This window comes from Pinus tabuliformis, chromosome 6, assembly GCF_031772625.1.
Source record: "Pinus tabuliformis cultivar Carrire ecotype Pingquan chromosome 6, CPIR1, whole genome shotgun sequence".
Taxonomy (NCBI): Eukaryota; Viridiplantae; Streptophyta; class Pinopsida; order Pinales; family Pinaceae; genus Pinus; species Pinus tabuliformis.
Window position 1 is genome coordinate 708,677,721 of NC_142292.1, and position 17,095 is coordinate 708,694,815.

At 36.3% G+C, this 17,095-nt stretch overlaps 1 protein-coding gene across 1 annotated transcript in view; it reads right to left on the minus strand.

Annotated features, from left to right (window-relative positions):
- Positions 1–2,753: 2,753 nt before the first annotated feature.
- LOC149260646 (uncharacterized) overlaps positions 2,754–17,095 on the minus strand; it is a 77,645-nt gene continuing 63,303 nt past the window's right edge. The window contains exon 2 of the mRNA XM_089460798.1: positions 2,754–2,849. Within this exon, the coding sequence (XP_089316924.1) occupies positions 2,754–2,849 (96 nt within the window). The remainder of the gene's footprint in view (positions 2,850–17,095) is intronic.

Here is a 17,095-nt window from a genome sequence, read left to right on the forward strand (position 1 = left end):
GAGTTGGAGAACTTGTTGTTGATGCTTGATGTGATCTTCTATTGCTTGAACCTTGGAATTTTCTCTTAAATATGATGTGATGCATGGTCTATGATATCCATAAAGTGCCATAAATGGGGTCATTTTTCCTGAATCATTATACCACCATTCAACTAGAGGTAAGCACTTGACCAATTGTGTTTATTTATCAAATACAAAGCAACGAAGATACCCTTCCAAACAGTTGTTCACTATCTCCGTTTTTACATCTATATTTAGAGTTTGAGGAGTGGTAATTCCTGCCAATGCACTACAAGATATGATTAGATTATTTTCTTCTTTCTTTGGGGTTGGTTCTTGATGTATATCCTCTTCTTTTGATGTTTCTTGATCCTTTTCTTCCTCCTCTTCACAATCTATGTAAACTAATTTATTCTCAGCACACTTATGACCTTTAGAGTATTTTCTATCGCAACTGTAACAAATCCCTTTTGCTCCTTTTTCCTCCAACTATTGTAGTGTCAACCTTGTAGGTTGTGGAAGGCTAGGAGCAACAACACTTCCATATTTATAGTTTTGAGTGGTAGGATTCCTTGTTGCCATAATTTTCCTTTCATTTTTTCTTGCCAACCTGAATGCCTTCTCTGATGAATCAGGTTCCCAAAGATGAACCTCATGTTGAATTTTATCCTTTTAAGTCCCTATGAAGACATCACTCCTCTACTTCTCTAGAATATCATTTACCCTTATATTCAATTTTTGGAAGTCCTCAATGTGATTTGTCATTGAACCCTTTGTATCCTCATAATGTGCTATCATTTCCTCCGTGAAAATTGGCCAGGTGACAAGTGGTTTATGAGAACAAATCCCTCTATGGCATACAAACTGATTTGATTCTAAATATAAATATGCAATATGTACTTTTTGTAACAGTTTCACATCATGTAGATCAAAATATTGCTCCATCTGTAGTATCCAAATTACCAGATCCTTGCCATCAAACTTCCTCATATCTACCTTTGAAATATGGTGGTCTTCAAACCAAAATTAGATTCTATGAAATCATGATTAACATTTCTTTTGTTCTCATCATGAGTTTCCTCTACTACCTTTTTCGCTATTAGGAGGCCTTTCTTGTAGTAGCTTTGTCCCACCTTCCTTCAAACCTTCCATGTCTTTCTTAAAATATTCCATGCCTTTATTCAAATATGCTTCCATACCATTGATATTAGCTTCCATGGCATAGAAAAAACTATTTATCTTATCTTTAATCGCATTCTTCAAGACATCCATCCAATTTTGCTTACTAGGTGTTTCTATTTTCTTGATTCGAGTCATTCTTTTTCTTACTTTTAGGAGCTTGATATTGAAATGATTGTAACTTTGTAACTTCAGATCTCCAAGCTCTGAAATTTAGTCCTGTGGTAGCCCTCTAACTGTGAAAATTAGTAATCCTCAAGGAACCCCTATTGTAGCAAATTTGAATCTACTTCACCTACTTGATTTTAATTACATTCATCAAGTTATTCTTCTGAATACTAAAGAAAATTGCTTCTATAGCCTACACTACTTAAATTTGATTTGCATGAAACAGAAAACTGAGCAAAGAACAAGATATATTGGACACATTTATTTTTGGAAAAAATAGTCCCCAGAAAAACCCAGTGTGGGAAAATTGGTGCAACAGCTCTGAGGGTTTATTATTATGTAGGAGAAAATTCTGAATACAAATCTAGGATGCTCAACTAGCAATCCTTTACAGAGAAAATACTAGACAAAATACTAGTGAAACAATCTCACCCTGTCACTAGAGAATCAATGACCGTACCAAAGAAAGACATCATCCATAAATACTATACAACCCAATGGAATGAATGTCCTATTATAGGAGGCTCTGTGTCACCTTCTGATGGCCTTTGCTTGGGCAGCTTCTGTATCACCCCTCTTGGGTATTATGTTGCCTCTCTACTCTGGATCTTCTGTTGGATGAGAAATCGACTGTCCTGCCTCTAGTCTCACACCCTGGCTTCCGGCACCTGAAATTCGAATTCCCTCTGCAGAATCTCGACTTCCCCTCACTAAATACATTACCTCTATGTCAACACTGCGTAGGCCAGCGTCAGCCCTCCTCTGGACATCTTTTTTTCCTTTCTCTGCCTTGTATTCTCCAGAAAGTCCTTCTCCCAGAATTTCACTGCCCCTCTACTACAAGATCTCCCCAATCAATTTTCCTCCTAAGAACTTCTCACCTCAGAAAATTGATTTCCTCAATCTCTCTGTGTGTTTCTAAATGAACCCCAAACCTCCTTCTTATACTTTTCCTGTTGAGACTTCAACGACCGAGATCAAGTTTCTAATCAATGGCTAAGATTAAAACATGACTTGATCTGTCTTCTAGATCATTCTCACCCATATTTTGATCAATACCCATTAATATTTTAATTTCCCTAAGTTTAGACTTAGGAACCCCATTAAAATTATTAATTATTTTAATAAAATACAATCCAAGTGGAATTTCACCAAACGTTTTTTGGGTTCTTTAGAACTCATGTGCCTTATCCTCTCCACTAATTTTCAAAGCTAGATCACTTCTGATGCTACCAAACACTAACACTCCCTCTTAGCGAGGAAAGTGCTCTAGCAATAATGTCCACCTCCATGCTTCTCTGTCTCTAAAGCACCTCCTTTCTGCATTGTTGCTGCCATCAACATTGTGTTGTTGCTGCTACTGTACTTCTACTCATGACACTGCCACTTCCACTGCTGCATCTGTACTACAACTCCCTCTCAACTGTTGCATCTGCTATGCTTCTCTCACTACCACTTCTAACACTGCATTCATACTTCAACTCAGTTACTGAGAGAACCAACTGAAAAACATCCAAAATTAACTGAACTTAACTGTGTTTAGCATAATACCATGAATGTTGGAATCTAACTACTACTAGTCTCTGACCCTATGAATCTTATGTGTTGTTGTTGACTTATGAATTGTGCCATCTGCACTACTGCCAACCTTGCTCTACATTGATCAATCTCTGGTCTCCAGCTACTGCATCTATCCTCCAAACAATCCACTACATCATCTGACACTAAGTCCATCTCGCTACTGTTGAATCTTGAGCTCCCGTAGCATGGACTTGAACCAAGAGGTGGACTCATCAAGGATCCTACCCACGTGTAGTCCTCCTCAATACAGCTCAATATCACCCCATCTCCCTCCTAGAGATGGATGGGCACTCATGGAAAACTCATCTTTGTCAATATTTTCTAGAGTAGCCTTAGGATCATGTTTCTCATCCTTATCCTTTTGCTTCAAAGGATACTGGGATGCATAGTGGCCCTTGTTGCCACAACTGAAACATTTCACCTTCGAAATGTCCTTCTTCTACTTCTGCTTATGCTGTCCCTTTGATGCTAGAGTTGAGTTCTCCTCCTCCTCCTTGGTCTTCATGCCACTCCCACTGCTACCATTGAGGTTGACCTTGACTAGGTCCCTCCCTAATTCCTCCTATTGAAGAGTTGCCCACTTCTCCTCCCATGAAGGTAGTCTTTCCCTGCCCAATATGCTTTTGCCGAAAACTTGCCATTCATCTAAGACTCCATTCAGGGTTGTCCTTACCATCACAGTGGACTAAGGAGTGGATCCCACTGCAGCAAGTTGGTCTCTGGTATCCTGAAGACGTTGAAGATAGGAGTTAACCCCTTCTCCCTTTTGCATCAATGTCTATTGCAACTTTTGTTCTAGGTACATCTTCCATTGTTCGGAAGAACCTTCATACAGTGAAGACAAAGGTTCCCACAACTCTTGGGTTGTATCTTTTCCCTGCAAGTGTGAGACCACATGATATTGAACTCCATCGAGTATGTACCTCTTCGCCTTCCCTTGCTTGGGATTTTACTTCTTCTTTTGATCATTCTCAGCAAGAACAACAATAACACTCTTGATGTAAGCTTCAAGATCGTACTCCTCTAGAACAACTAAGGTTCTAATCTTCCATATGACATAGTTGGAAGCTCATTCCAACCTGTCTTGATCTCTGAGCCCATGTGATGCAATCTCACCCAACTGTCGAACTGACTCCTCTAGTTACTACTTAGCAAGTGAGAAATTTGAACCTTTTGGTAAAATGTTCTATGAGGAGAAAATTCTCCTTCTATGGGTCTTCGCTCTTTCTCTGACGGATTTATGCCCCGATAGAAAATATGCCCTTCAAGCACTAAGTTGAGGCTCTGTGTCACTCCCTCTACCGTTGCAAGCCCACGATTCAAAAATTGTACCTCTCTTTCAACTCTCTGAGAGAGATATTTCCTCGGAATCTCTGCTTCCCAACAAGGACTGCGCAATCCCTTCAAGAGGATTCGAATTGTTACCAAATGCAGCTATTGGCCTCTATGCTCAGCGCTAGATCTTCTCTTCCTATCTCAAAATCAATTCTTTGATACCATGTGGAAATTCCTAATCCTCAAGGAACCCCTAATGCAGCAAATTTGAATCTACTTCACCTACTTAATCTTAATTACATTCATCAAGTTATTCTTTTGAGTACTAAAACAAACTAATTCTGTAGCCTACACTACTTACATTTTATTGGCATGAAACGTAAAACTGAGCAAAGAATAAGATACATAGGACACAGTTATTTTTGGACAAAATAGTCCCCAGAAAAACCCAATGCGGGAAAACCGGCACAGCAACTCTAGGGGTTTATTATTATTTAGGAGAAAATTCTGAATACAAATCTAGGATGCTTAAATAGAAATCCTTTATAGAGAAAATATTGGAAAAAATACTGGTGAAACAATCTCACCCTGTCACTAGAGAATCAATGATTGATCCTCAGATTTGGGAGGCTCTATGTCACCTTCTGATGGTCTCTACGTCAAACTGCGTCACCCTGGGTAGCTTCTATGTCACGCCTCCTGGGTATTATGCTGCCTCCCTGCTTTGGATTTTTTGTTGGCTAAGAAATAAACTTCCCTTCCTCCAATATCACACCCTGGATTTTGACACCTAAACTTTGAATTCCCTCTGCAGAAACTCGACTTCCCCTCACTAATTGTGTTGCCTATGCATCAACACTGCGTAGGTCTGCGTCAGCCTTCCTCTGGATGTCTTTTTGTCCTCTCTCTACCTTGTATTCTTTGGATAGTCCTCCCAGAATCTCACTTCCCTTCTACTGCGAGATATCCCCAACCGATTTTCCTCCTAAGAACTTCTCACCTCAGAAAATCGATTTCCTCAATCTCTCTGTGTGTTTCTAAATGAACCCCAAGCCTCCTTCTTATACTTTTCCTGTTGAGACTTCAATGGTTGTGATTAAGTCTCTAATCAACGACTAAGAATAAAAGATGACTTGATCCACCTTCTAGATCATTCTCACCCATATTTTGATTAATACCCATTAATATTTTAATTTCCATAAGTTTAGACTTAGGAACCCCATTAAAAATATTAATTATTTTAATAAAATACAATTCGGGTGGAATTTCACCAAACGGTTTCTAGGTTCTTTAGAAATCATGTGCCTTAGCCTCTCCACCAATTTTCAATGCTAGATAACTTCCAATGCTACCAAAAACCAGCATTGATTCCTCTTTCCAATCCAACAGGTCTGATCGAGATTGGATTCTTCAAGAAATAGTTATGCCCAATCTCCCATGATGACTTGATTATAGACTGGTGCAGTAGAGTGAACTTGTAAGAAGTTACACATGCCACTTTTTTGACCTTCGGCCCTAAAAACAATATCCAAAAAACTAAAGTTTGTTCTCTTTATATCAATTTTTACGAAATTTGAATCTGATTCTCAGAGAGAACATTATGACGATTTTCCCAAGGTCACCCGTTTGAGATTGAATTCGGGAGCCTGCAAAAACCCTAACTTACATGGATCCTATCTCCGAAAATATTGTGAACCGAGATATGAAATTTGTACACCAATTTCAACATGATTTCATCTCAAATGGGTTTAAATTTCAGCTTCTGAATTTTCGTTGAAAAAACGTTATAGCGAAAATGTCACGATGACCTGTTTGAGATGGAATTATGGAGCTTGCAAAAACCCTAACTTGCTCAGCTCATATCTCCGACAATATAGAGAGATAAGATCTGAAACTCAGGCATGAGGTTCATCAAGATTGCAGATAAAATGGGTTTTAATTTTAGATTCTGAAAATTAGTAGAAAAATATATATATTGAAAATGCCATGATGACATGTTCGAAGTAGCGAAACCCTAGAATCCAAAGCTTTGATACCAAATTTCATTCAACCAACTCACAAAATAGAAGAAGAGATAGATCAACGACTTCAAAATCAGCCTCTTTGAGGGGTAAACCTCCTTTAAATTACACAAATGAATAATTATTTGATGATACAAATGATAAGAGTTCCTTTCTATATATAGGAGTCTAAGGGGTCATAATATAATTAGAGCCGACATAACAATAATATTGTAAGGGCGCAATAATAACAATAGTGGGCTTCTATGGGGCACAATAATAACAATATGGGGACTACAAAGGTACAACAATACAATAAGGGGTTGCACTAATAACAGTAAGGAGCTACACTAGTAGTATAGGGACCTAACATACAAATTGTTGCTTTATGCCCAAAATTTTGATAGGATTAACATTGAATCAAATTGTTCAGAGTAAATGGATTGTTGTACTTGAGTCTACTCATCCGTTTCCTAATATATTGATTAATTGGCTAATAATTTCTTCTTAGTGGCATGAGTTTTCTATAAGACAATTTCACCCTAGAATTTGTTACCTTGCACTTATAATTTGTGCATGTGAAACAATGTCCTGGAAATATATCCTCATACCTGGGATAAAATTGATATCTGAAATCCTACTTGGGTGCCCTTTAGTAAATTTGATTTTCCTCTCCAACATTTATCTTCCCTTGTTGTGCATAATTTGACCTGTTGTTCAAATTTCCCTTCTCATTTTGTTGCTTTTAATTTGTATTTTGCTGCAAATTGGGTTGTGTACTTGCTATTTCACTCAATTGTTGCATTGACTCGCGCTATCTCCAGTTTTTGCTACTTACACAAATTTAATCACTCTCTTTCCCTTTAAATTATATGTTGAGCTTGAATTGGGCTGAAATCCAAGACCCGCTCTGTTATTGGAGACTCTTTGTGCTTCAAGAAGCTCATTTAAAATTTTAGCCCCCTTTCCAAAATTCTGATTAAAGCTGATCAGTTGGGTTTTTACCTTTTCCAACTCTTTCCTTAGCAAAACAATTTCTCCTTCAAGCCTTTCACATGCTTGATTTTTTTCGATGAGCTTCTTATTCAAAGTTTCTTGAATATTCTTACCTTCTTCAATTTGCGAGAGCATAGCTTCAATAGCTTCAACTTTGTGTTTAATCAACAATTCTTTCTAATCTTTATTTTTCTTTCTCATCCTTTGTATCTCATCAAGAGAACTAACCAACTCTCTTTATAAATCCACTTCAACCTCTTCTTCATCATAATTGATAGCTTCTATTTCCATATTGTCTATAGCCATGAGCATAAATTCTTTTGAGCTTTCATTTTCTCTATACTCATCTGAAGATCAGTTGCCTTCACTTTCATAGGAAGTGGCATATTGAGTGTATAATCTCTTCTTCTTAGCCTTATTTCTATCCTTTTGCACTTTCCTAAACTTCTCTCTAGGACCATATTATTTCTTTTTATTTACAGGACACTTGGAGGCATAATGACCAACTTCACCATAGTTAAAGCACTTAAAATGTAACTTACCTTTGTACTTACCTAAGACTCTCTTAAGCATCCTCACAAACTTAGCTTCCTCTTCATTTTATTCGTAACATGAATCATCATTCTCTTCCTTGGGCTTATTATCTACTTTGAAAGTTGACTCCTTTGTTGTAGGCTTGCCATTATAAATTCTTATCTCATAAGCAGTAAGAGTGTCAAGTATTTGATCCAAAGTGAGATTAAATATCCCTAATGGCTGAAAAATTAGGATTAAATATCTCAGGGAGAGATCTTAACACTTTTTGAATGACAATTGGTTCTTCTAATTTTTCATCAAGACCTCTTATAGTATTCACAACCGCATCAAGTCTCAGAAAATATTTAGCAATATCTTCATCATCGTGCATCTTCAAAGACCCAAATTGCATTCTAAAATATTTAATTTTAGCTTTCTTTACCTTTCTATCACCTTCATAGCAACTACTCATCTTCTACCAAATAGCCTTTGCAGTAGAGCAGTCCATTTCCTTGACTAGTTTTGATTCAAGTAGGCTAGCAAGCAGGGAATTCATAGTTTTAGTGTTACATGTATTCCATCTTCTGATATCTAGTAATCAAGGTTGGAGGATTTTGATGTTTTTGAGTCTATTTCATCCCATACATCAGCTCCAAGTGATTGAAGATAGGTCTTCATCCTTACTTTCCAAAACACATAGTTTGTTCCATTACATCGGTGCCGTATTGGTGTATCCTCCTCCTTGGTTTGTCATGGTCCTTGATCTTACTTCATACTATTAAAATGATCGTAATGTAACCAATGTTCTGATACCAATTGTTAGAAACAAGGACAATACTAGGATGGGGGGATGAATTAGTATTGTAGAAATTTTAAAAAATTCTTTCATTAGTAAAGATAATTAGGAAACAAATAAATACTTTAGCAATTAATTCATATCAACACCATAAGAGTAAATCATTAGAGGCACAAATAAACACATAATTTCTTCAAACGCTCCTTAAATTTACTTCACAAAGGAAGGTTTATACTTGTTGTTACAAAGTTATCTAGCTACAACCAGAAGGAAGCTATTACTTCATGATTTATCAGCTACAACTGAAAGGAGTTACAACCCATATTTTATAAGCTACCACTAAAAGGATCTCTGGTTCCTTACTATTTACTAGCTACTAGTGAAAGAGTAACTGAAAGGAGCTACAACCCCTTATCTTCAAGCTACCACTTTCCTGAACTCAATGATTCATCTTTCATGCAATTTTCAAACTTGAATCATGAAGGCCAATACCTTTCATATAAAAAATAAATTCTTCACCTCAATCACTCGCCACACACACCATAAAATCACCTTCAATAGTCTCTTATAACTAATCAAAAACCACCATCCACACCAGCAACATCAATCCATGAATTCATTATCAACACCAATCTTTCACAATTGGTTATGCTTATAAAGAATCTTGACTATTAATTTTAGTTCTTTAAGCTTTATTCATCTTGCACTTGAATTTCACTTATCAGAGGTTTTGATCTCATTAACTTCTTGTTTTCTATTTTTGGAATGTCCTCTTGATGTGCACAATAAGTCTTCAAACTATACTTACATATCTCTATAAGAAAAACTGACTTAAACTACTCAATTTTCCTATTCTAGAATTTTGACAAGATTTAACAGTGTTCCTTCTAAATTTGGCTAACTCCAAATTTAGCCAATACTACTAAATTTTCCTCTAAACGGTCCACGCCGCAATCAAAGCTACCAACTCATTCATATCTTATTTTTTGAATTATATGCGTTGTTTGTTTGGCATAAAATTCCAAATTTTAACATGTCAACTCATTCATCCATAAGCCCAAAGTGCTTAACAAACCACCAAACTACTAAATATGTTCTCAGTTGGGCCCTTTGTGCTATAACCTTGAGGGCTTAACCAACCTTTACAAATTGTTATGCTTGTGGTCACACACACATTCATAACGACACCCTGGTCCTTAATATTTAGCCCCCGACTTTATTTCCATATGTGCCTTTGCAAACACTTCTAGGGTATAAGTCTCAGGATTAGGTGCCTTGGAGGGATCACTCTCCATGTGCACTCTATATATTGGTCCTATGTTTCCATTGTGTATGTCGTCATTTCCTAGTGCCTCATCATCCCGGAGCTTCCTCGTTTTCACCTTTTAAATTTCTTTCGGGGTGATCCCTCCAGGATGACATGTTCCTATGTGTGCCACCTCTGACATGCGAACCAATCATATGCTTGCTACAGTGAGATGTCATTCCACATTGTCTACCATCTTGTCCTAGAGCCTTGTCAACTCGAAGCTATATGCATGCACAAACTTTTATTATTTTAGCATTAAGAACCTAGGGTGATGTGGTTGTGGGTACCTCCATGCTACAATGCACCAATCACCACTCCTTCCACATGCTACGTCACTTGTTCCATGTCCTCCCAAGGTTACATCATCCTGAGAGTTCAAACTTGTTCATTCTTCTCTATCTTTTGAGGAACCTCCGCTGGGGTTACATGGATTCCATGGGGACCACTACTATCCCTCATGAGATTTTTATTGGTTCACTTCCTATACCTGCACCACCTCATCCTTCCAATTGTGTGTTGATTGTGCTTAGGGACTCAAACTTTGACTTTCACCTCCAAAAATTTGATTGTCAATCACTTTTGATCCAAGAGGCATTTTTCAAACTTCATTATACATTCGAAATATATTCCTGAGCTTTATCCATATGATTAGTTACCAAGTGCTTCTGATATTATCTTTTATACAAAAAATGGCTCTAAATTATCTACACCTTGATCATTTTTCTTGCACCCACTTATCTATCTTTGTCTTTTCCATCATCATTCTTTGACTTTTCAATCAATGACAACATTTTATAACAAAGAATCATAGAATATATTAAAAGTTATTCAATCAGTGAGAGCCATAATGGTTAGGCCTTATAGGAGTACTAATTATGATAAATTCGTTCCTCTCTGCTCTCCCAATCTTTCAATGTTTTTCCATGATAGCTTTTGTGGGAATAATACAAAAAATTGGGTATGAAATAAGGAGGTCTTGTGGTAGGGAGAAAAATCCAACTCAATGAAATTTCACCTAATAATTTCAAAGGTTTTTAGAGCTCCTAAAGATATAGGAGGCACAGGGGTCAAAGATCCATACTTTATGAAGATTTCAATGGGAGCTAAGTTTTTCTGGAGATTAACCATATACATAATAGACTAGTGGAAAAAAAATATGGTAAAGAGATACGTCAGGGGAAATAGAAAAATATGCATAAAATACATAGAGAATAACATAAGACAATTCCACATCTAGAAAATATATAAATCTATTGTTCCATCAATTTACTCCAAGCTTACTTGGATTCCAAGAAATGGAAAGGAAATATCCATTAGGAAAATTTTGAGGTAAAAAATGTGCCTCAAAGAAAAAAAATGTAATATCAAAATAAACATGAAAAGAATCAATAGGATTCAAGACGATGATGTCAACAATAAGGGTAAATATTTGGGAGGGAAAGGAAGAATACTTTTTTAAATTTTATTTTCAACTTATATCCCTATACATTTTCTCAATGTTCTGTTCATGCATTTTAAAGTTATATCATTGTGGGTTTGTCAAAAGTATGCATAGTGGGCACTCATTGAATGTGAAATTCAATTACGCGTCCAAGGAGTGCCTACTCTTGAAATCTCAGTAAATGTATAAGGATACAAGATGAAAATACAATTTGAAAAGGTAGTTTTCTTCCTTTTCATCCAAATAAATCCATCCTTATGTGTTACAGGTCATTTTGTCACATCCAATCAAATGGCCTTGATGTCAGATAAATCATCATCCTTTCCCTCTTTTCAATCATCCTCTACAAATCCAAACACGTCTCCTTTCTAGAAGTTCCAAGAATCCTAGATTAAATTGGCTAAAAACCTTATTTTCGGACCAATTCACTTTCCTAATTCAGTAAGTGTGATGGCATAGGTTGCATCAAAAGAAAAATCAGTGGTCTTGAAAGATTGCTTTCACTATAAGTGTGAAGATCCTTGAAATAAGGAAAAAATTAAATATAATTTTTAAGTTTCGCTTCTATAGGCTCTATCATGGAGGTTTCCATTCTTTGTTAAAGATGTCCTTGAATTCCTACAAATGAGGTATTATCACTTACCCCATGGAGCTTATCCCATTTTATTGTGAATCTTACCCTATTTTAATGGATCTAGAAACCTCCTCATTTCTAATATAAATTAATTACCTACTATTAGGATTGGGTTGGATTTTGGAGACTCTTAGTTATGCCCTCACACTGTTGGTTTGTTCCTAGAGGTCCATAATCCATCCATGTGCTTGAGGTGTGATTGAAGGATCACTATTGTGGCAAAGGAAGGACAATATAGATGGGAGAGGTCTACAAGGTCAAGGCCTACACTTTTTTTAATCTTCTCCTACTTTTATCAATACAAAAATGCCTTGTTTTTCTATACATTATGTCTCATTTATGCATATGTAGAACAATGAATCCTTGGCTTCTTATTTGGAGTTATTTGTATATTTTATTTGTATGTTTTGGTTCTTTTAATTGTTTTTGATGTTTTTCAGGTTCCAATTTTAGCAATTGGAGTTGGAGTTTAAACTTTCATTAGATTCTAAGTACGTATTCTTCCCAAATTTCAAACTTCTCTAAGGAAAGCGTAGTTGTTTTATTTTGGTTGTTTCTAGATCAAGCCACTAGGTCTAGGGAGATTACTTTTGTCTACAGAAGGAATTTATCCACACAAAAAATTGGCAACTGTAATGGGGAATAGGATGTTCTTTAGTGGTTTCCTTTTTCTAGCCTTTTAGGACCCCTGAAATCGACTCATTTTGACTTGTTCAGACAGCTCTTGGACCTAGGAAAGCATAATTTTGAGCTTGGATAGGGTTTGATTTATGTGTTTACAGAAAAAATAGCCCCATCACACTTTTTTTTTTAGATTGGGTGTCCCAATGCACTTGTCCCTCTTTGTAAGTGTGATGACTCACATTGGTTGCTATACATCACCTGCAATGATCTTGTAAGTGAAAAAAAAAATCAATTTTCTTGCCTTTCTCTAAGTCTATTTTGTTTGCAGTGTCTTCCTAAATCTCTAGTTTGTTTAAGGTCTTTGTAAAGCCAACATTTTGTTTGGATTTGAGTTTGATTTCCTTTTTATGAGAGTTTGTTTCTTCTTTTAAATCAGGTTTAGTTATTGATTTGTTAAAATACTTTCATGTTACAGTTTTGATCTGTGTGAATGTTTTTTATTCAATAATCTAGTCATTTTTAATTTTTTTATTACACTAAAAATTGAAAAGGAAAAAGGAAAAATTTGTTTCTTCATGCATTAGGGCTTTGAATCTTTGCATTGGAATAGTGAAAGTTGAAGATCTTGTTTGGAAGTTCTTATTTTCTGCATTATTATTTGGAAAATTTTCCCTTCTTTAAATAGATATTCATCGAATGAAAAAGGGTTCTTTCTCATGCTAGTTGCATTTTAGGAGTTCAAAAGAATTTGTTTCGAGTTGTGAAACTGAAACTTTAATCAAGATCAACATTAAAATTTATCAGTCAACCTAAAGAGAATTTGGAACATTACCTACACATTTAGTGGTCTAGGCTAGAACATGCGTTCCAACGTCGTTAAACGTAGGAGCTGTAATTACTTTTCAGCGTTACATTCCAGGGATTGTTGTTATATTTCCACATACACTGGAGTATATCAGAACGTTCTTCCATGTACCTTTTGGTATATATGTTATGAAACCAGCTTACAAAGAGATAGAAAAGGTAGATCAACGACTTAGAAATAACCCTCTTCGAGGGGGCAACCTCCTTTACATTACACAAATGAACAATTCTTAGATGATTCAAATGACACAACCTCCTTTCTATATATAGGAGTCTAAGGGGTCACAATATAATCAGAGCCAACATAACAATAACAATGTAAGGGAACCGCAATAACAATAGTGGGCTTCTATGGGGCACAACAATAACAGTAAGGGGGCTACACTAATAATGATGTGGGAATACACTTGTATTATAGGGACCTAACATGCCCCTCTCCTTAAAAAAAAGTGTTGTCCTCAATGCTTGAGTAGTTCTGGATGCGTTTGTATAAAATTCTCATCCTCCCATGTGGAATCTTCCGTGGGTAAGTTCTTCCACTTGATGAGATACTCTGAAATTGATCGATTTTGATAATTGTCGAGTTCTTGTTTCCATGACTTATTCAGGTTCCAATATGATTTTTCCTTCCTCATCAAGTTCTGGCAATATTGTTTGAACTGGAAGCTTGTCACCTATAACCTTCTTTAAGCATGAAACATGCAAAACTAGGTGCACTCTGGTAGATGTAGGAAGCTCCAATTTGTATGCCATAGTACCAATTTTTTGCAACACCTTGTAAGGACCATAATACTTTGGTGCTAATTTATTATCTTTATTAGCTTGTTTGAGGGACATTTGTTTGTATGGTTGTAACCGTAAAAATACCCAGTTGCCTACATCAAAATTTTTTTCACTGTGATGTTGATTCACTTGTTGTTTCATTCTATTATGTGCCAAAGTGAGGTTATCCTTTAAGAGTTGGAGAACTTGTTGTTGATACTCTATGTGATCTTCCACTGCTTGAACCTTAGAATTTTCTCTTAAAGATGACGTGATGGATGGTGGATGATATCCATAAAGTGCTATAAATGGGGTCATTTTTGCTGCAGTATGGAAGGAAGTGTTATACCACCATTCAGTCAGAGGTAGCGATTTGACTCATTGTGTTTGTTTCTCACATACAAAGAAATGCATATATCCTTCCAAACATTTGTTTACTATCTTAGTTTTCCCATCTGATTGAGAATGATAAGATGAGCTATGAGCTAATTAAGTACTCAGACAAGAAAATAATTCCATCCAAAAATTTCCAGTGAAAATAGGATCTTTGTCGCTTACAATAATCTTTGGGTTTCCATTTAGTGTTTGAATTGTTTCCATAAATGCAATAGCAACTGTACTGGCTTTGAATGGAAGAGATAATGCACAAAAATGTGCATACTTAGTAAGTCTATCAACTACCACCATGATGACACTCTTTCCTTCAGACTTGGGTAAAGCTATGATAAAATCGATTGAAACCTCCTCCCAACATTGACTTGGAATGGATAAAGTTTGTAACAGACCCGGGGTCTTAATTGTCTCAACTTTATTTTTTTGGCAAACCAAGCATTCCGCCACAAACTTTTGAACATTAGCTTTAAGGCCATCCCAAAAAAATTCCTTCTTAATCTTGTGGTAAGTTTTTAAAAATCCTGAGTGCCCTCCTAAGGAAGAGGTGTGCAATTCCAGAAGAATCTTTTGTTTGAGTTGGGAATTGTTACAAAGGTATAAGCGATCTTTGTACCATAATGCATCATTTTTCCAGCTAAATATATCAGATGTACTAGGATCTTGTTGTAACTTTTGAATGATTGCCCACACTTAGTCATCCTTCCATTCATCCCTCGCTTCGGCTATCCAATCTAGTTGGATAATAGAAATGGCACAAAGCAATGCTTCCAAATCCTCATCCTTTCTTGAGAGTGCATCTGCAACAACATTTTGCTTCCCTTTTTTGTAGATGATTTCAAAGTCATAAACCAACATCTTTGTGATCCATTTTTTTTGTTCCTCTGAAGATAATCTTTTTTCTAAAAATTATTTAAGACTATCATGACATGTTTTTACCTTGAAGTGCCTTCCCATTAGGTAAGTTTGCCATTTCTTAACTGCATGTAGTATTTCCAACATTTCATTCTCATAAATAGCTTTGTATAAATAATTTCCTTTGATTGGACGACTTTCAAAAGCAATGGGTCTTCCTTCTTGCATTAAAACAACACCAATTCCATTTCCCTAGGCATCACATTCCACAATAAAGGTTTTTTTTTTAACTCTGGCGTAGCTAAGACCGTTGCTTGGCACATTGCCTCTTTAAGATGCTCAAAGGCCTTAGTTTCTTCTGGAGTCCAAGAAAATGCATCTTTCTTCAGTAATGTTGTTAGAGGTGCTGCTATTCTCCCATAATTCTTAACAAACTTGCGATAATATCCTATCAACCCAAGAAATCCTCATAGATGCTTTATGGATGTGGGAATTTTCCATTCCTTAATGGCTTTAATTTTGTTAGGGTCTACCTTAACACCCTCATGAGATACAATATGACCCATATATTCCACCTCTTGTACTCCAAAGAAACATTTGGAGGTTTTTCATATAATTGTTTCACCTCTAATAGCTTGAGCACCTTGTCAACATGGTCAACATGATCCTTCCAAGACTTGTTGTATATTAGTATATCATCAAAAAATACTAACAAAATTTTTCTAAGGGTGGGTTTGAAAATGGAATTCATCAAAACTTGAAATGTAGAAGGTGCATTGGTAAGGCCAAAAGGCATGACCAAAAATTCATAATGACCTTCATGAGTTCTAAATGCTATTTTCGGAACGTCTTCAGTCTTTATTCTTATTTGATGATATCTTGAACGAAGATCCAACTTGGTGAAGTAAATTGCTCCATGTAATTAATCCAATAATTCATCAATGACAGGAATGAGAAATTTATCTTTAATAGTGAGCTTGTTGAGCTCCCTATAATCTGGACACATGCGCCATGATCCATCCTTCTTGTGCACCAGTACTACTGGAGTAGAGAAAGAACTTTGACTAGGTTGAATTATACCCGCCTCTAGCATTTCCCCAACCATATGTTCAAATTCACTCTTTTGGGCATAGGGATATCTGTAAGGCCTGATGTTTGGAGGAATACTTCCTAGAACCAAATGAATGGCATGATCATGATCACGAATAGGTGGGAGGCCTTTGGGAGTCTCAAATACCTTGGAATGATTGTCCAAGACTTTTTGGAGGTCTGGAGAAATAGATGATTTCGATGTTTGAACCTCTAGAGAACATAATTGTGTAATTACGCCCTGTTATTCTTTCTTTAGAAGCTTTTTCATGCTATTAGAGCTGATTATATTTCCTGGTTTCCTTGTGATACTGATCCAGGTGGATATTGGTGGCCACCCGCCAAGTCCACTTGGACCCCCACCATTGTTTCTTTTAGCTTTTTAGTTTCATTAATTGTAGCATAGTTTACTATTTTTAGCAGTTTTTCGGGTCCTAAACTTCCAGAGACATTTTGAGGCCCTAAACGACATTTTTTCTCTTCCCAAAGTAGTAGTTCTCAGATAGATCTTTCTAACTAGATATTGCGTGTGTCAAACGGAGATCATATGCCAAAGTTATGACCCCAGGAAGTTGATGTACCAATTTACCCAAATGGGGCCCACAATTTGGTGTTT